Raw genomic sequence first — 21,616 nt, forward strand, 5'->3', positions numbered from 1 at the left:
ATGAGAACTTTTAGTACTCACGCTGTATCTCCACCCAACAGATTTTTGATATTTATTCACTCTCACTCGCCTTCCTATTTCAGGTAAAGGGGTCTGTAACCAAGAATAAAATGTTATTAGATGTACTGGTACACTCTAAAAATGATTTATGCTTAAGTACTTTAAGTTCCGTTGGCACTCAATGGAAGAGTAAGATAACATTATTCCTCTCTCAGTTTTCACCAATAGTTTTAATTTAAAAAGCCAAAGTTTTATGACAAACAGAAATTTGGTAACAAATTCATGGTAGTAGATTTAACTGCTGTAATAATGGGAAAATTATAATTTGGTATTAGTAAAGTGCTTTTTCCTCCTTACAAAACCAGTTAATTGACACTAAACATCCATGGGTTGAACACGATTTTTAAATATTTTAAAAGTCAGAGTATCTGAAATGTAGGTTAAACATATGTCAAGGTCTCTTAAGTTAAAACAAGAAAATAAGTGTTTTAGAGAGTCTGACTCAAAAAGTAGAAGTTTGATTATTTGGAAGCCATGGATTGTAGGGCAAAATAAATCTACAAAACCTCAAAATCCCTCGAAATTCACATTGGTTTGCAACATTTGACATTTACTGGCAAAACAAAAAGCACACAACTTTTTTTTTTTTTTTTTGAAAATTCAGCTATCATTTCTTTTTTTATTATTATTATACTTTAAGTTCTGGGATACATGTGCAGAACATGCAGATGTGTTACATAGGTATACATGTGCCATGGAAGCACACAACTCTTTAAAGAGTTTCAGCAACTCACTTCCTGCACAAATTGGAAAAAGCACAGTTTATGGCCTTGACAACAGTTCAGTGAATGTGTATAGCTTTTCAAACATAAGTTTCCCTTTAGGGTATAGTGAAGTAAAATTTTTTTGACCTTTGCTATGTTTATGATAATATTATCCTAAGAAAGTGTGGTACTCATGTTAAAGAAAAAGAACAGAAATCAGTGCTAGCAAATTCTATGCAAATATGTTATGAACCGTGACACAACTTTATGAATGTTACCAGGAACAGTACCAATTAAACGGTCTCTTTTGCTCATCTGTCAGAAAATACATGAAAAATGTGCATCTCTGATAATTCTCTTCCTTCTACCTGTCATTGAGAATCTAATGGCCTCAATTATCAGAGGAAATCATTGGAGAGGGAAAATAACATGATGGAACACAGCAGGATTAACCCAGTATTAGAAGCAATCTTTTCTTTGCTATCCCTGGAAACAAATAATCAACTAGAAACAGAGAGGAGTACAGATGTATTCCTCATTGTTATAGAATACCAAAATATGTGGAACTTCTGCTATGAAAGAAGCATTGTTTTATGTGGATATATAATAAAGCAATAGATATAATACACTAATGAATAAAAGTAATATTAAATGATAACTATAATAAATCCAGATGAATGTAATAATTATTAGATAAAATAATGATTTAAAAACAAATACAATATTCTCTGAGTTGTTTATCCCAAGAACACAGTCCACTAAGGGAAGATAATACAGGCAAATTATAATATTACCTTACGAGCGTTCATCACTTTAACAGCTGTAAACACACCAGTCTTCTCATGAAGTCCCTGAAATACAGGACAATGATAAACATCAAATGCTGGCTAGGTAATCCAGCTATCAAGAAGCAATCAAAGAAGAAAATATTAAAATTAGTCTCAAATACATTGTATATTATGAAATATAAAATATATACAGATGAAATATATAGTATCATATAGAAAACAGAAATATTAAATTATCAACATTTTAAAGAAATCACCACTCCACTCAAAACACTCAAGGAAGGTTATGGAACAGTTTGGCTGTTTATGTCTGTAGTAACTAGTGGACATAATTGCCTATTTAAAGTTATGGCTTACTTAGTGTCTTTAATCTAGGTTTGCATGGCATCAAAGCATTTAATCTAAATGAAAATTTTTATTTAATCTAAGTGAAAATTTTTTATTGAAGATGGCAAAAAAGGAGTTGTTCTACTAAACATTTTTTCAATTGATTATGTGATACTATGCAGACATCTTTTCACTGGACTCTTCTTCAAACATAAAATATTTATCATGTTAGCAATAATATTAGCCATACATTATCTCCATAATGATCACTAGTGAGAGTGATTCATAATTAATTCAACAGCCTCTAAACTGTTTCATATGTCCTGAATCATATGAACCAAAAATATTTATAAAAGGAATAAGTTATAGAAAATTCTCTTATTGAAAAGATGATGAGTTATAAGAGCTTAGTCCTACCCTAAATGAAAGTATAAGCTACAGATTTGTGATTTTTAAAGGTGAACATATAGGTTTGGAATCAGATCTCCTATTTTGTGGCTGGTAACTTCTAGACATATTCCAAACTGTAGTCATAGTTTGAGTAATAAATAGAATGCCTTATCTGATATTTCTCAGCAGAAGGTTTGATTTGGGGGCTGTAGTGGGTTGAACAGTGTCCCCTCGAAATTTGAGGTTCACCTGGAACCTCAAGATGTGACCTTATTTGGAAACAGGGTCTTTGCAGATGTAATCAAACTATGATGAGGTCATATGGATTTGTTTGGTCAATGTCCGGTTTCTTTATAAGAGGAAAAGAAGGGAGATTTGAACACAGAGACACAGGGATACACAAAGGGGTGATAGTCATGTAAAAGATAAGAAGAAATTGCAGTGATACAACTACAAGCCAAGAAATGTCAAGGATTGTTGATAACACCAGAATCCAAGAAGAGGCAAGGAACAGTTCCTCTCTAGAGATTTCAGAGAGAGAATGGCCCAACAGACACCTCAAGTCAGAATTCTTATGTCCAAAATTGTGAGGGAATACATTTCATTTGTTTTAAGCTACCCAGTTTGTAGCAATTTTTTACAGCTGACCTAAGAAGTTAGTACACAAGGCAGGAAAGATGGAAACTGAGCAAGGTTATGTGTTTGACTTGGGATAGGGTTCAGAGACTAGTAATCAAGGTACAAGGAAATGTCCAGAATTGGGTGAGCAGTTTAGGGTGCAGCATGCCAGCCACAGAAGACTAGAATTTTTAAAGGAAAGTAAAAAGTTTCAGGTTATTGATTGATCAGGGAAAAGTAGGAACCCAAGATCAAGACCTGTCTGTTTAACCTGAAGTCTTAGGAAGCAAATGCAAAGGCACAAATCAGATTTACATGGGAAGTGGAAATGAGGCAGAGTTTGTGAGGATCAATCCATGAAGTAATACTATCAGGTTCTAGGAACAATCTTATCTTTTATCAGACAAAATTCATTATTTTTGCAACCTCCTTAGCCTCTTTTAAATTTTTCAAAAGAACATGAGCTTGTGTTATCTTCTGTCACTTGTCTTAATTGGGGCAGCCTGTTTGGATGGAGTCAGATTACTTTTGATGGACAGTTACAATAAAACAGTTTTAAACAGTTCTTTTTTGTAGGATTGTAATGACACCTGAAATTTAACCGAGTTTATAAAAATTATTGAGTATGTTGGATACCCTTCAGATTTTTTACATCTCTGGGAGGAATTATATATTAATATTTTTATTTATTCAATCCTTATAACTTAGGAAGCATTGTTTTCATAATTATTCACACAAACACTTCGTAGTAAAATTTTTTCCACATCTGTATGCACAAATACAACATGTTGGAAATTGATTCACAGGCATCCCTTTAAAAAGTTACAATGTTTCCTTCCTTGATTCTAAGAGATTATTTATGAACCAACTATTATTTTGTGCAATAGAAAATATTTATCAAGTTAGCAAAAATATTAGCCATACATTATCTGATTTAAATGATGATCAGTAAAATACAAAATTTTTGAAGTCTAAAATCTATAGATTATAACACATTAGTGAGACAGTTGAATGTCATTAAAAGATTCCAACCATGGCCATAAAACAGAAAAAAAATCAGCTTGGTTCTACCCTCATTATCTGTGATTTATTCACCCTTGAAAATTGAATGAAGTTATTTCATCAGACAATGTATCCTAATATTGGGTTTGAAAAATATGCTCACTGAACCTACAGAGGAATGAAACTGCAGGTCTTGGAACCATGTACTGAGTTAATATGCCAAATCACTATACAAGCCTCCATAGAAGTCTGGCATATACAGACAATAGATCATAGAAATTTGCTACTGTTAAGATAGCATTTCGGAGAGTACCCCCTGTATCTTGACTCTTCAAAAATTGTATTTTGAAATAATTTTAGACTTATAGAGTAGTTTCAAAGATAGCACAGGGGGTTCCTGTATATCTTTACCCCAGTTTCTTCTAATGTTAACATCTTACATGGCCATGCTACAATTGTCAAAATGAACAAATTAATATTGGCATAATACTCTTAACTAAATTACAAAATTTATTCTGACTTTCCAGTTTTCTCACTAAGCTGTTTTGCGATCTTAGCTGAAGGACTTGTCATAAACAGATTGTCTCCCTAAATGAGATGCTGAACTAGGACCTATAAATCCAGTTTTTAGGATGTGCTCTTTTTCAGTTAGAATGTGAGTTTTATGGCAAATTACGTTAAAACAACATTTGTGTTAAACGCACAAAAGAACACTAAGAAAGGAATTTAGTTTTAGATTCCAGATTGAGTGTTTATTCTCACAATTGCCCTTAACCTCAGTGAATATTATTCAGGAAAATCACAAGGACAGTAGTAAATTATAAATGTGGATTTTTGGGCTGTTTTTCCTATCAGTAATATCTGGAGTATCATACAGCTCCACAAGATTAATAATGCTTCATTAACCAGAGTTTGGGTACAAAGAATGACCTTTACATTTTTAATTGCTAAATAAAAATTGTATATATTTATGGTTTATAACAAGATGGTTTGATATATGAATACATTGTGGAATGGCTAAATTGAGCTAATTAACATATGCATTATGCCACATGCTGATCATTTTTCTGTGGTGAAAACACTTAAAATTTACTCTCTTAGTAAATATATTTATAACAATATATTGTTATTAACTATAATCACCATGATGTGTGATAGATCTCTTGAATTTATTCTTCAGTCTAACTGAAATTTTGTGTCTTTTGACCAATATGTCCCAATCCCCTGTCCCCCACCGTCACCAGCCTCTGGTAACCACTATTATACTCTCTGCTTCTATGAGTTCAACTTTTTAGAATCCAGATATAAGTGAAATCATCCATTATTTGTCTTTCTATGTCTGTCTTATTTCACTTAACATAATGTCCTCCAGGTTCATCCATGTTGTCACAAATGACAGGATTTCTTTCTTTTTAAATAATTTTCAAGCATCACACAGCTAGGAGAAAAAAATTCTCTTAGCTCTCATTCCTATCATAAAAGCAACTGCTGCTAATACACTTTGTATGAGTTCATAGACTCTTTCATATTTGAGGAACAGAAGACAATAGGTAGTAGCAATGCTTTGTAGTCATTCCTGACTCTAGATTCAAGTCTATTGGCATTTGAAATCAAGAAGTCTATCATCTTCACTTAAAGAAACTCTTTGTCTTGTTGTCAAACTCATTCCATGCATTCAAGTGTAGTTATTAATAAAGCTAATATGTTATGATTTGGGGGGCAATAGGTCAACTATTCAAAATACTTCCCTGGTACTCCACAATCTACAACAAGGTATAAAAATTATTTATTAAGTCCTGTCCTCCATGTTATTAAGATAATGAAACTCAATATTAGCTCAGAGAAGAACACATTAATTTGTCATTAACATTTTAGCATGAGTTAGGCTATCAGATGATGTAACTACAACAGTGACAATGAACAGTTAAGTACTGATGGAATGAGAAGGTGGAGTAAAGAAAAGGCTGGAGCCTGAGGAGTTCCAGAAGGGGTTGTTCTTCAGCCATATTGAAAGAAGCAGGTTCCTGGAATGGAGAGCAGGGAAACTGTGAGTGAGCAGGGAATTTCAAAAAGTGAAGGAAGTTTTAAAAAGGGGAAGAGGATGGAGAGTTGGAAAGATAAACTGTTCTATTCACAGTTTATTGGAGAAATTTATAGTTTTTAAGATGTATACACCTGAAACAATTAGAAAATAGAACCAAATGCAAAGACTAGTTATTAACATAAATTATTGGATCTCAAATACAGTATGTTTAAACAGTTCTAGAGAAAAAACATATGCTACCATGTGAAGGACTTAAATAAAGTCCTAAAAAACTTCCCTGATTAATTTATGCTGACACAACTAAATCTGTTTTCTGGGGTTGCATTCCAAAATATAGTAATTAAGATGAATATATATTCTTTTTGCAGTATCATTTCAAACCATCCAGGAGAGAATACATATCCCTTAATGTGTTGATTTCAATTTGGCAAGGATTTGTGTTCTTAATTAATTAACTGAAATAATCAAATAAGCAGCATCATTTAGTCCACTTCCCCAGAAAAAACATAGTTTATTATGGTGCTGTTGCTCTTCATGGCTCTAAAATTAATATTAGCATTTTAAATCTGTCCTATGAACAGAAAATGTTGCATGTCCCTGAATTTAAGATACTGCTCACATACAGGACATTGTTAAAAGGTATATGTGCCTGCTTTTAACAAAAACCAATGCAGGAAAATCTTGTTAAATATAACAAAACCAATAAAAGAACAGGCATAAAAAATTTCCAGTTTACAAAAGGACTTGCACTAGTATTCATGCAACACCAAATTCCCCAAATTTATTTGTATCTCAAAAGTAAGGAAGCAAGGTCAATTTTTACACTGGGGACACAGAATCAAATACAGGTTACCCAATGATTGTAAAGAAGAGTTATGAATTGTCAGTGTCCTGGTCACCTGAGACTTAAATTTGCTGACTTCTAACTGATCAACAAGTCTACCATAGTCCTTAGTCCCTTCTTCCTTTGGGCACACAGCATTTGAAGATTTCCACTTTTGTTTTACAGGTCTGTCCTCTGCCTTTGGGCGTGCTTGGATAGAGGTAAGTGGTTCTTCCAGTTACTCACTATGATTTCTGTTAGCAGATCTAGGAGATAGATATAGGAGTGTGGGGAGAGATGAGAGAGAAGGGTAGGGGTGGAGCAGAGACCAGGTGATGACCCTAGGTGAAGATCAGTCTTCTCAAATCTGGACCACACTGACAATATTGAGTAAGGTATGTGGGCAAATTTATTAAATACAGAAAATGACAGAAAAAAAAACCAATAGGGCATTAAAGTCTAGTTATCAAGCACATCACTGTATCAAGGATTTAGTCACTCTATTAATAAAATCAGGTGAACCATAAAAGTCCTTAAAGTCTAGTAATATATTTATTTTATCTTGATATCTCTAGTGCCTAGCATCATAGCTGGTACACAGGGCCCTTTTGATGAGTACTAGTTAAGTGAATGATGAATAGAGTAACTAGGAACACTTCACAGAAGAGGTAAAATGTCAAATGGACCCTGAAGATGGCATAGCATTTGAACAGATTCAGAAGCAGAGGTTGGGCCCAGTGGGTGGGACATTATGAACAAAGGCTGTGAGGTAATGCTGAGCAGAAAGGCACAGACACTAAAGAAGGGAGGAAAGGAAAAAGGGGGAAATGTCACAGAGAGAAGACAGATGAAAAGGAGAGAATGCAAGAGGGCACCTGTTTTTGTCATGCCAGAAATTTCAGTGTAAAAATTTTAAAATAAAATCTTGTTTGATAGAAGACAGAAGTCGTCACTGAGAGATGAGCCATTAGTAATTTAGCACTTTATGACTGGATTTTGTTAGTTAATGGTCTGACGCAAAGCCCAGGGTTGTTAAGGCACTGAAAAACCAGCATTGAATTGCAGTAATGATCAATTTCTTGGGGATTACACATTTTAAACCATAACAAATGATTTAAAATAGCAGTTGTGACAGCTGTGTTGGGAAAATCCACCATTCTGCAGCAGTTAATTACCATGTTTTTCTCTGGAAAGAATACAGGACAGTCCTTGATTGCCTTGTAATCTTGATTAAGCTAATTTTTTAAAAAATCATGCAGTTAAAGAAACTGTTGTAGGAAGACTGCTGACCCTTCAGCAGTTCCTATGTAGTCCTTCCCATTATTTGCTTTGCCTTCTGTTGGCAAATCTAAACCACATAATCCCCCAGGGCATTCTTTCGTTCTTTTCAATTGGTTTTGTGGTGGCAGAAGGCCATGAGGCACTTACTATACTCATGTCCATTCTGTAACCTTGTTTTTCATTCATAGAATTTTGTCCTTCTAGTCATTTGCTTGGGTGCCAGCTTTCTCATAGCAAACAAACTAAGTGACCCTTCGAGGCCACCAAGAGTGCAATTGTAAACAGCATCTGGGAGTACTCAGTGCTGTGCCAGGGAGGGACAAGACAACATGGCCAACAAGATGGTTTTGGTCAGCGTCAGGTCCCTGCAGAAAAACAAAGACATGTAGCTAGAAAGGACTCTGAAAGGCTAACAAGTCCTTATCAATGTCTCTAAGCATGGCCTTTCCTTCACCAGTGCTTGAGATGGGACATAATGGTGATTTGGTTCTTATTTGAAGGTTTTCATTTTGTTTCTCCCTTCTTAGTCTTCATCACCACCGACAAGCTCAAAAAGCCCAGAGGGACAGATGGGATCAGAACATTCAGGGTTTGGAGGTGTGGCTGAGATTGGAGTGGATCTACCACAGATTGGTAGTAGTGGTGGGAGGATAGGTTTGGGGACATATAAGGGAACATGGCAATTACTCTCCATCTCACATCTTATCCATCAGGAAGATTTACTTATTACTATAATAACAATTGCCCAAAGAGGAGATGTAGCCTGTTTTTGAGATCCTCAAAGTTATTTTACAGACATTAACTTTAGATTTGTTTTAAGGAGGTTTAAGCAACTCAGTGGTGTTTAGATGTTTGACATGCGCTATGTAGTAATTGACAAGATTATTAAGCTTCACACTTTTAACTCCCACAAAGGCTTGTATATACTGCTAGGCCACAGGCTGTACTCATTACATTAGATTGAAGGACAGTCATTTAGCTGCTAAAGGACACTGAAGAGAGTCTGTTATTCGATACCTATGTAAGCATTCCATCATTACAAAGTTTTGATACACCTAAGTGTATCAAATCTGGGAAATTCTTCTTAGGTGTGATTTTCTCCTTTTGGAGAAAACTCAGAATAGGCAAAAATAGATATTTCTGGCTTTCAGCAGATGGATCCTGGAGTTGAGTAAATACTATTTTAACCTTGACACTTTAAGATCGACAAAGGCTTCTATAATCAAGCTGCTACAACTTTCAGGTCAAACACTGCATGTTAATGGGGGAGGAAGAACAGGATCATCTCTTCCTTCGAGAATAGTAACAAAGAGATTATTACTAGACTTTATAAATATTGCTTATGACACTGCTGTCACTTTTAAACCTCTATGGAGAAATGTCCTATCTTCACATATGTCACGAGGATAAATTTGCATTCAAGTTGTTTTAGCAACATAAATGAAACTTACATGATCAGTTGGCACTTTATATTCCTGAGCCATCTTAAGTTCCTTTTGCCACCTCACCTATTTACCCTTCTATCTCCCCTACTGGATCCGCAGCTCCCTAAGGGTAACTTTCCTCTCTATCTTTAGGGTCTAGCATAGTACCTGGCACATCATAGGCACTCAGCAAATATGTGCTGAACTTACCAAGTCAATTGCAATATGGAGCACTAAATAGGGAAGGAGCTGCATAGGCAGAGTTGTTTGTGTGTTTGTGTGTGTATGTGTGTGTGTGTGTGTTTTGGTGGGGTGTACAAAGATAATCTATATACCAAGCAATATGGGAGAAGAATTAAAGGGAGCCCAAAGCCCAGTGGGCTCCATGATATGCTGGAATTCCCCGACAAAGGCTGTGAAAGTACTATGGCTAAGTATTCCAGGAACTTAAGGGCCATTATTTGTCCATAAGTAAATGGTATTTTCATTGACCCTAGGTTGCACTGTGATACCACCCAAAATTTTTCACTACTCTATCCAGTCAGAGGGCCTCAACGAAGAAGCTGGTCAAGGTCAGAGGGCATGAGCTCACAAAATAATCGAAGTGCCAAGGCTCTTGCCAAATTGACAGAAGTTTGTCAGGTAACATTACTTAATATTCATCCATGCTTCCCCTAACCTGTGGCTACTATTCTGAAATCTTCACTAAATACTTGCAGTTGATACCCTCTGTGGTTATATCAACTATTGGGACATGTGATAGTGAAAGCTCTAAGTTCTTTACTTCTACATTTTTTTTCTTAACATACGCCTAAATTACCCAAACCTTTGCTACATGTAGTCAAAAGATTTGTATGGAAACAGATTTTTGTAGCTAAAAAGCTACAGAATCACCAGAATAATCCAACAGAATAATGTTTTTCCTCTTCCAGAAATCTGGGACAGTCATGGTCATGCTTATTAGAAATGTGAAAGGAGTCGGAAGACAGCCTTCGTGGTTTCAGTGGCTTTGTAGCTTTGAAAGTGCCCTGTAATTTGAGGCAGTTCTGTGTGCTTATACAGTAGGTTCGACTGAGTTTTATTGCCCTTGTTATTACTCCTGCAGGGAAACAATAGGTCAAAATACGTAGTAACATCATTTGCAAATGGAGCTGCCCTCTATTACGCTGTAGCACTCAAATGATGAATTGTACAAAATGGACAATAAAGTTCGGTGTTCTTGGCTGTGGGATACATACAACATTTGCGGGAAAAAAATGAATAGCTACTAGTAGGCAACTAAGGAAAGACTGCAATATACTGCTATGTGGCAAGCCAGATCTACAGGGGACCAAAATACAAAGTCATTGAAGCTTGCTGTTACAAATGGGTGACATCATAAAACCTTCATTGCTGGTCACTAATTCAAATTTAAAGTCACAGGTTATAACTGCACATGCTAAGGAAACTACATAGGAACTCCATGAGACTAGGGCCCACACTATTTCAAACCCTCTGATAACACTTCCAAACAGCATTATTTATCAAAGTATATGAAAAGCATGATTAAGTGAGTGATGACTATTTAGTTCTCCATGTAAGAAGCTTCCCCCAATGACATTCTCTTTTTTTCCCTGCAAATGAAAATACACCACAAAAATAAAAGGGAACTCAGCTACTAGAATGACTCACATACTCAGGATATTTTTTCTTCTTTCAGTTACTATTTTCTCCCACTATCACAGATTATATACCTTTTTCCTTTAAGGTTTGTCTGGGCTTAACCACGGGGCAGTGGGTGAGGGTATGGCAAGAGCAACATAACCCTCCATAAGCAAACAGGTTTCAGCACACAGCAGATAGTGCTTTATTGCAATGTCACAATGTTTTAACACAGATTGCTTTCTTTATGTAATGCATGAATCAGTTAACACTCATGCAAAATGCATTCCATCTGCTCAGACAGATGTAAGCTGCAGTGTTTCCAATTCTATCAAACAGCACAACTAGTTGAAAGAAAAGCACTGAGACAGATGGGTGATGAGTGAGAAGAGGGGTTCAATCAAAAGAAGCAACTTTGTCTTAAAATCTACCCAGTCAAAATGGAATTCTCAACTTTCCCAGGTCTGTCCACAGAGGTACAAACACAACAGCCCTTAATATAAAGATAAGGTGAAGAGGGTGTTGATGCATTTTTTAAAAAGTCTTTATAAATTGGATTGTCTCTACAAACCATAGTAGTAACTAGTAGTACTCAAAGGCACTTTAGAAGCACTGAAGTTGACTGGGATGGTTGCTAAGAATAAGGGAAATGCCAGGGGGAGGGAAAATAGAGGAGGAAGGAGTAGAAGAGAAAATGAGAGAAGCAGCAGGGAGTAGAAAAAGACTGGAGAAAGAAGATGATGAGGAAAAAAGCATAGTTTCCATTTAAGATAGTACAAGAAATACCAACAACAGCCCTTAGGGTCTAGTCAATGCTTTTAAACATAGATATGAAAGAGCAAAAGGACATCTTCTATCAATATCAATTTACTTCTGACTTCCGTGCCCTGCCACCCTCAAAAGGTATGAGTCTTCACTGTAGCCCCTAAGTTGATGGAAAACTACTTTTACATGCAGTGTGTTGCCTTGAATTGACCTTTATGGGTAAACTCCATGCCTCACACATTCCCTTCCTCAACATTCCACCCTGCTGTCCCATTCCTTCAGCATCTGGCTTTGGTCTTGTAAAGCCAAAGCACTAGGTAATCGTCACTTACTAACGTATTGCAAAGATCTTATCCAGTGACCTCTTTTCTCATCATGGTACAACATGTGCATTTTAACTGGCGCTGTCTGTTTTTTTTTTTTTCTTTTTTTAATTACAAACTTGAGTTTTTAAATTTAATGCTTTTTTTGAGAGTGTTTTTTTTAACTCTAAGGAATTACCAAGGCAGTGGGAATTTCAGAACATTTTGGCTATTATAATGCTGGATTTGCCTATGACATGCTGTTTACCTCAAGCCTGCAGAAATGAAATCTGAAGAGTGTGAAATCAACTGAAAGGCTCAGAGTTAAACCCCTCAATAGATCCCTTACAGTTGTGTGATGCAGAGTGGTGGGGGGCCGGGGGAAGTGGATGGGGGAAAGTATGGTGGGATATACCCACTCAAAGAATGTCAAGCTGAAAAATGCAGCATGATAAAAGTAGAAGAGTACTATTGCACAGAAAAATAGAATCCAACTACAGGAAGATTTGAGTTAAGGCTACCCCAAACATAAAAGTCACTGAGGTAAGGAAGTCAAATCTAGCAAGGCAATATGGAAAACTGAGGCAATCATCTAGATAAAACTACACATTTATATCAATTATCTGGTTGTTTCAATAAATATGTGTGTATATCTGTATGCATGCATGTAGGAGGAGTACGTGGAGGGAGCAGTATGTATGTGTAGCAATAACAATTCCCAGATTTGGAGGAAAGGAAGGAAAGAGATCTAAAGGATCATGGGAGCATGTAGAAACCAACTGTGCCTTGCTCAAAACTTTGATTTTTTTCTTTCCTTCTTCAAATAGTTTCACCATTCTTTTCCGCTGAATTCTCCACCACTAAGTTTCCAAATTCATTGATTCCCACTGTCCAAAGGTATAGAGGTAGTAGCAGAAGCAAGACTAAGCCCAAGACCCTGGTGCTCTTTAACCCTTTCACACTACCTCCATATGTATTTATTAAATACTACCTGTATGATATGCAGAAAGCAAGGAATTATAAAAATTAGTTATAGTTTCTGTTTTTAAGGATTTTTAAATATAGATAATATAGATAATAAAGTTACACAAACTCCTATAATGCAAGAGACAATGTGGCAATTTTCACAGTAAAAGTGAAAAGTTACAAGGTCTTCGAAAGTATTAGAATGATATTTAAGACTTTCCTATTGAAAATGTTTCACAAATCCAGGTCAGCGGTCTCCCAAATTAGAGAGATTCTAGTATATTTGAATATTTTCAAATTCTCAGTTTAGATTTTGATTCACACATAACTGTATTTTGTTAGGTCTTAGGTTCTGTATGTTTTCAAATTGATTTCAATGCCATAAATTACTGCTATAATAATAAGCTTCTGGATGGATCCATGATTAAATCCTATGGAACAAACTGCTAATATTTTGGAGATATAAGGAAAATACCTGGTATAACAAGCTGATTGAATTATTTTAATGTTTATGTAATATGGAAGAAAGAGTTTCACCTATAAATATGTGAATTCAAATGCAGGCACAAATGCAGTCTAAATATTATTTTAACCATTTATGTGTTACTGGGACAATGATGGAACTTATTAAAAGATAAAAATACATTTGATGAAATTTATTTTCAATTTGGACTTGTATAAGTCAGGAATTGGGGCCTAATTCTTAGCCTGGAATTATAAATAAATTTAGATGGTCTATCTATAACCTTAGCAAGTTCACCCTGGCTAATCAGTTTCAAAAATCATGTATCCCCATCTGGCTTAGATGACAGATTATGGAGTCCAGAGAAGATACTTCACCCACATCTGACCCAGGCAAGAGAGTATCTGTGGGATGTGGCTTTGAGATTTACTTTGTGTTTTTGAAAAGATTAACCAATTACGTTATGCTTTGTTTATTTAGCAGTATTATCAGGAAGGTCAATCTGAATTAATTTAAAATCTAAATTGACGCAACTTCAATACATTCATCCTGGCTGCCCAACAGAGAACCTTAGAGAACCTACTATGTTGACTGGGTAAGAATACTTTTTAATTAACTCATCAAGACTATACCAACGTATATGTTTTCACTATCCTCTACTGCAACCAATTCAACAAAAATTCATTGAATGCCTGTCTGAAATACACTGTGTTAGGCAGTGTAAATTGTATTGAATTTTGGTCAGAGAGTATGTTCTATACGATACAGATTCTTTGGTATTTAAGATTTTCTGTACAGCCAAGTTTATAATCAATTTTTCAAAATGTCCCTTACGTGCTGGAAAAGAATACAGCACATAAGAAACATTTATTCTCTAACTCTTGATTATTTCGGTAGTTTATTCTCTAACTCTTGATTCAGAATTCAATATATTTCCATGAGTCCAAGCTTGCTAACTGCATTCTTATGAAGGTTTTTGCCGACTTGATCTATAAAATTCCGAGACAGATGTTAAAGTCCTCCAGTCTGTGATTATGGAAGTTATCAATGTCTTTTGTAATTCTATCAATTTAGCTTCACTTATTTTTAGGGTATATTTTAGGCATATGTGCATAGAAGTTCTGATATTCTAATATTTTAATAATAGATTTTTAATTTCATTTATGAAATAAACCTCCTCTATCATTAATAAAAATAAATTTAAGGTAAGAAAAAATATTTATTTGAAAATTCATAACAGAGTTTAAAATTCTATCCATGAAAAAAGTGTACCGACTTTTATGCTTTTTTTTTTTTTTTGCTTTGTTTTGTTTTAAGCACCTGACTTACATTCTTACATTTTTTGAGAGCTATGCCACATTAAGTGCTCCTGAGGCTAAGCAGTGTTCCTTGGGCTAAACTTTGAACACAAAATAACTGACTGAACTGGTTTTCCCCTGAACTGACCGACAAATGGCTGTTTTGGCAGAATCTAAATGAGGAAAAAATTATCTTGCCATAGCAATGCCTACAAGGCTGTATGACCAATATCTTTGTTCTAAATAAGTCTTTGAGAGATACAGAAATCAAGCTACAGGCCTGCAAAGAAAGGTGGCAAAGATAGATGGTTTATTTTCTTTCTTTACTCCAATTTTATTTATTAATATACAAAATCTAATTCCTTTCAGGCCCAAATTACAATATTTACATAAATAGCAGTTCACAACCTTTGCCACTTGTGTGGGTTTAAATATTTGTTGCACCCCTTAACAGCTGCTGAGACATTGCAGGGTTTCCACTTCAGCAAGATCACTACAAAAAAAAGATCTCACCATCTCTCTAAGCCCCAACCTGGGAATTCACGCAACCAAAGTACTCTGTCTCCATGGGTCTTTTCTGGTGCAGTGGTCATGAGTCACTGTTACTGTAGCAATTTACAGTTTGTTCTTATTTATTCTTTTGTGAACTATGAGAAGTCAGAAAATGCCTATACTCTTCATCTGGAAGTACCCAAAAGAGGGTGAGCTCAGGGGCCTCGTTAAGGAGGATTCTGTTCCTGCCAAAATTAAGCCTTTCCTCTAAGGAATACACTGCTACTCTCCACTACCTCCTCCCCCACTATCCCCAACCCACCACTCCAGGTGTGGGCCTAGGAGATAGTGAGATTGTTTTATAATTGTTTCATCGGAGTGGAACCCCTGCAATATGTTTCAGCAGCCGCTAAGGGGTGCAACAAATGTTTAAATGCAGGAGAGATTCACAGTTTAAAATAAACATCAAAGGCAATTGTGAAGGAGAAATATGTTGCCCAACAGGAGCCTGAAGGGGGGCATAAAGAGTTGTGTATATGGCTAGAAGAATAAAATCCTACTTTTCATTGGGTGATATTAAAAGTGCTAAGGTGCTGATTTGCTGTAAGTTGCTTCCTGCCTAAACTGTTGGGGTGGGGTACAATGAGAAAAGGGGAGAGAAGGGAGAGGAGAGAGAAGAGAAAAGTTTATTCTCCTGAAAATTCATCTGATTAATCCTTTTTGCCTAAACTCTGTGAAGTTTACATATTGTCTCAGCAAATTTCAGACACCCTAAATGACCTAGCTATATTCTCCCAAATTAACTGTGACATGACCAAGTCTTGCCTTACAGAAAGCCAAAGGGAAACTAATATTTCTCTCCTGACAAGTTTAACCACCAAATTAAATCATAAGATTATTCAAGTATTGAGAACCATACATACGTGTGTGTGTGTGTGTGTATGTGTTTTACTGAAGATACATATATTCATTTAACTTTACAATTTGATCCATCTTTGCTACCAGTTAAAACAAACAGTGATTTTCTGGAAAGATCTGATTTCTTCCTCTACTTGGTGCATTTGATTATTTCAGAGTTTGTTTATTTTCTTTTATTTTAAAAGATTTAGAATTTACCAGCTCAAACAACAGGAAGAGATTTTCCTAATAATAGAGTGAGTCCATTTGCAGAACTGGCAAGTTGTAATAGTGAAGTAGCCCACAGATATCTCAAGACCTCTCCCTAAGTTTACAGGGTAACTAGATGTACTATACAATATTGCAGGTTAAATGTCTGGGTTTAGTTGATATCTCATTTAGATTTTTGATACTAAGCAGCACTGAGAGCTGTGGAATCCTTTCTATGAAGATTTATAAGTGTACACTCTGCCTCTCGTTATATGAATTAAACTCAGCATATCTCTGCAGTATACACTCTAAATAAAGTCATAGCAATAGAGAAAAGGTCTTTTAAGTCAATTTTTTATGTCTCCATCTGAATTACAACTTTTTATTATTTTCATGCAACTGAATTACTTTGGATAAGATAAAGCTTGGAAGATTATCCTCTTACAAAAAGTGATTTAAACAAGTCATTCCCATGAGTTGATGACCAAATTGACTCCAACAGCAAAAGCCTTTGAGAACCACTTTGGCATAAGCCTTGCTTATAGAATTTTCATAAATTACCACATAAGATGATGGGAAATGACAGTCTGAGAAATGTCAGCGTAAGAAATGGAAGTCTCTTAGACAGAATTCTGAGATTGTCAGGCTCCCACTCGTGTATAAAATGTATAAAAAGTGCAAAGTCTCCTGAAGAAACTCTACTTAAGTCAATCTGAGCATTATTACCTTTTAAAGGAAGAATACTCTTCTGCAGAGAATAACAGAAATGATTGAAGTAATGGAAAATGAATCTTTCTAGGAAAGTTTGGAGGCATTAGCGTTATTAAGCTGAGAGAAGAGAAGGCTCAATGGTAACTTGGAATATTATCTTCGAATATTCAGAAATTTATGGCTGCTGCTGTGACTACAGAAAACTGATAAGAAGAAAATGGGCTTTAATGAAAGCAGAAAAGATTATTAACTAAACATCAGCAAGGATTCCTTGACAATTAAAATGATAATACATGGGAATGGGTAACTTCCTTTTCAGAGAGACTTTAAAATAGTGCGTGTGTGTGTGTGTGTGTGTGTGTGTGTGACTATTTAACCTAAAAGTTTGAAGTTTGGCCAGTCTAAATAAAGGGTGTTAAAACAAAACTCTTTATTCTCCAGTAGTGATAGTATTCAATAATACAACTGCCTTCGTACCTTCTGCAACTTCAGCATCCTTAAAACCATCCCTAGTGTCTTCACAGTGGCTTTACTTCTTGTGTTTCAGAAAATGCAATCAATATAGTGCAAAAGCCTGGGCTGAGGTTTCATAAAAATCACAGACCATACCATCGCACAGCTTAAGTATTATTCCTTGTCCACCATTTATACAATATTGGTTTTTGTTTCTTTCAGGCCTGTATGGAAGATAAATGGTACATGACCTCTCCTGCTACTTTCTAACTTTTTAGTGACTAAAGTCTTAATTCTCAAACCAGCCACTCATTATACGGAGTATTTAAGAATCGTTAAAGTATAAACTTGCTAAACTCTATGCAGGGCCTCTTTGCCTCAAGTGTATTGCCCATTGAAAACAAATTTAATCAACTTGCTTAGACCATTAAGAGCACAATAAGCACAACCCCCTTCACCTTGGTTTTAACATCAACCACTAATTGTATGCATGGTAAATATTGACTTTGGAAAGTCAAAGTCACAAACACACCCATTTCAAAACCAATATATTCTCTATATAGTTTGTACATCAAATGGTCCATATCATAGTACCAAAATATTTTGTTGTCCATTGCTATTATTTGAAGGAAATCTCTGGATAATCTCAACCAAAATAAAATCATGAGGAAGAAAGAACTTCAGAGACCTGAAAATTCATTACATTTTGGAAATGGATGATGACTTTCCTTTTATTTTTGTTTTTCAAAATGTCTTATGATTAGCTTTAATTTGTGTAGGATAACTTCCTGGCTGGCTTTTTTTTCTCATTTGAAATTTTAGTGGCTAACAAGTAAAAAAAAAAAATTATTCTTAGATTTAATGGAAGGCAGCCAGTGATGACATTTATATATTACCTTATTCAAAACTAGCTCTTAAGCAATCTAGTTCACAGTTAAAGTTAGGCTGTAGCAGAGAATACTAATTTATTATAATAAAGACTAAATTATATTTATTTTCAAAGTAAGAAACCATTCACTGTTGCTTCCTTGATGACAAAATTATTTCCATAACTGTTTTACAGCAACTAAACCCAATTTGTATCTTATCACTGTCATGTTTTATGTGAAACTCAAATATATATATATGTGTGTGTGTATATATATATGTGTATATATGTATATATGTAGGTGGAGTCTCGCTGTGTCACATAGGCTGGAGTGCAGTGGTGCAATCTTGGCTCACTGCAACCTCTGCCTCCCAGGTTCAAGAGATTCTCCTGTCTCAGGCTCCTGAGTAGCTGGGATTACAGGTGTGCGCCACCACACCCAGCTAATTTTTTTGTGTGTGTTTTGAGTAGAGATGGGGTTTCATCATATTGGTCAGGCTGGTCTCAAACTCCTGATCTTGTGATCCACCTGTCTTGGCCTCCCAAAGTGCTGTGATTACAGGCATGAGTCACTGTGCCCAGCCGAAATTAAAATATTTAAATCAAATTCATGGCAAGCATAATTAACAATATTAATCTTTCATAGTTTGATGAAAATACATTAAATAAACCCTTACTTTTACATTTATGGGCAATTAATCTTTAACAAGAATGCCAAGACAATTCAATGGAGAAAGATTAAGTCTTTTAACAAATGGAGCTGGGGCAACCTGCAAAAAGAAAATAAAGTGTGCCCTTCCCTTCTACCATACACGGAAATTACCTCAAAATGGATCAGCTACCTAACTGTAAGAGGTAAAGCTATAAAACTCCTAAAAGAAAACGTAGCAGTAAATCTTTGTGACATTGGATTAGGTAATGATTTCTTATATATGATATCAAAAGCCCAAGTAATCAAAGAAAACAGATAAACTGGACTTCATCAAAATTAAAGTGAAAAGACAACCCACAGAATGGGAGAAAATATTTTTAAATCATATATCTTATCAGGGACTTCTATTGGCAAATGATTTGAATGAATTTATCCAAGGAAGACATAAATGCCCAATAAGCAACTGAGATGTTCAGCATTATTAGTTGTTAGGGAAATGTAAATGAAAACCACAGTGAGACACCATTCCATATCCACTAAAATGGCTATAATAATTTTTAAAATTGGAAAAGTGTTTTGGTGCAGGTGGGGAGAGATTGGAACTTCATACACCCTTGGTAAGAATGGAAAATGCTGTAGTAATGGTGGAAAACAGTCTTGCAGCTCCTCAAAAAGTCACACATAGAGTTACCATATGACCCAGCAAATCCATTTGGAGGTATATACCCAATAGCATTGAAGAGATCCATCCCCACACAAACTTGTATATGAATGGTCATGTCAACATCATTAATAATAGTTATCATGGTTGCACAGTTTTTGTATACACTAAAAACTACTGAGCTGTATACTTTAAATGGTGACTGTTATATAAATTATATCTTAATAAAGCTGTTATTTTTAAATGAAGATAAGTTAAATAATGACTCGAGATGTTAAATATGAATTTCCTCTAGTCTTAAAAAAATTTTTGAAAAGATACATTTTAATACTAATACTACTCATATATTAAAGGTACAAATTAATGCAAGGTCAATCTCTGGACACTGAAGCAAGTTCTGGTATGGTAGAAAAAGCATTTTTGTCTTTGAATTCCAGCCGTTTATCATTAGCTAACTCTGTGACTATAAGGCAAGTTACTTGACCTCTCAACTGTAAAAGGGGAATAATACCTTCCCTAGCAGGATTCTTTTTGAGATTAGAAGAGATAACCTACAAGAAAGGAGTAGCATAGTGCCCGACACATAGTAAGCAATAAAAAAATACAAAGCCAAACAGAGATAATTCATTCAAGGCAAGGTACTGGGCGAGGGCTTCAAAAACAAATTAAGTCAAGGACTTCACCTTCAAGGGTTCAGGGTCATCTAAGCTATTACAAAATTACCATTGACCAGTTTTATTATTCTTTTCAAGCTTTCTGTATGGCAAGGGATCCCAACTGCCCATCTGCCTTCTCAAAAGGCTTCTGCTCCCCTTTCACTCCCTGCCCCACTACACGTGTGATTGAGGAGGCATTGCATAAGGTAGTGCAAATAATTCTATTTATGTGTGGCTATTAAGTGAACACTAAAAAGCAGTCATCTCTTACTGCGGATAGTTGTGATATATTTTCCAAAAGCATTGTATTAATATATTAAAAGCCTGGCTTCCACACACACTGTGGAGGAGCATATTCCAGTGTATTTCTGAGATGTAGACTTCTCAGCTGCTGCTGATTTCTAGGTTCAAGCAGCATATTATGTTAAACACACCCTTTTTGGGTTATGAATCATAAAATCTTGCTGATACTGGCTATATACAATGATTTGGCAAGTCATTGGCAAGAGTAGTCTAGTTTATCACTGGAGAATCTTATCTGTCAGGTTCCATTTATTGATGCTCCTTGCAGGATGAAAACAACCAAGGTCAATCATAGAGCATGGTTTACCTTGGCTCTTATTATTTGTCTTTCAAAATCATCATCTTATCAATTTTACTATTCTATATAGGTCTGTTTGTGCTTGGAAGTGGAAATTCAGCTCCCCCAAACATAATCAGGTTGTGTTATAAAGCACATATCAATATTACCAAACAAATTACTCTTCCCCATTCTATATTATGCAATCAATATCAATGATCAAGGTTTTTCTCTTTTATCTAACTGAAAGAGATCTATTTGAGCAAGCAATTACAGTAAAGTAACACAGTAAAATATTTAGAAAATAATACTTACTCTTCTTAGAAGGCAATCTTTACTCTTTTAAGGTGAGTATATTCTCTTATGCTGAGATTAACTTTATTAATTAACTTTCCCTCTTCCCCAACTAGCTCCAAAAAATAACAATTCCCCAGAAATTAAAGAAAGTGAAAAAAACCCTAAAAACTGTAAAACTGATAACAGTCTTGTTTTACACTGACCAAATCATCTTGGGTCAACTAGACACTGATTTTGGCAACC

At 35.3% G+C, this 21,616-nt stretch overlaps 1 protein-coding gene across 1 annotated transcript in view; it reads right to left on the minus strand.

Moving 5' to 3' along the window:
- NRK (Nik related kinase) overlaps positions 1–21,616 on the minus strand; it is a 134,620-nt gene that overhangs the window by 77,049 nt on the left and 35,955 nt on the right. Inside the window, exons 3-4 of the mRNA XM_011958335.1 lie at positions 1,559–1,615; positions 22–93 (exon numbers count right to left, since the gene is read on the minus strand). Of these exons, the coding sequence (XP_011813725.1) occupies positions 22–93; positions 1,559–1,615 (129 nt within the window). The remainder of the gene's footprint in view (positions 1–21; positions 94–1,558; positions 1,616–21,616) is intronic.

The sequence above is a fragment of the Colobus angolensis genome, unplaced genomic scaffold (assembly GCF_000951035.1).
Source record: "Colobus angolensis palliatus isolate OR3802 unplaced genomic scaffold, Cang.pa_1.0 Scaffold469, whole genome shotgun sequence".
NCBI classification, from domain to species: domain Eukaryota; kingdom Metazoa; phylum Chordata; class Mammalia; order Primates; family Cercopithecidae; genus Colobus; species Colobus angolensis.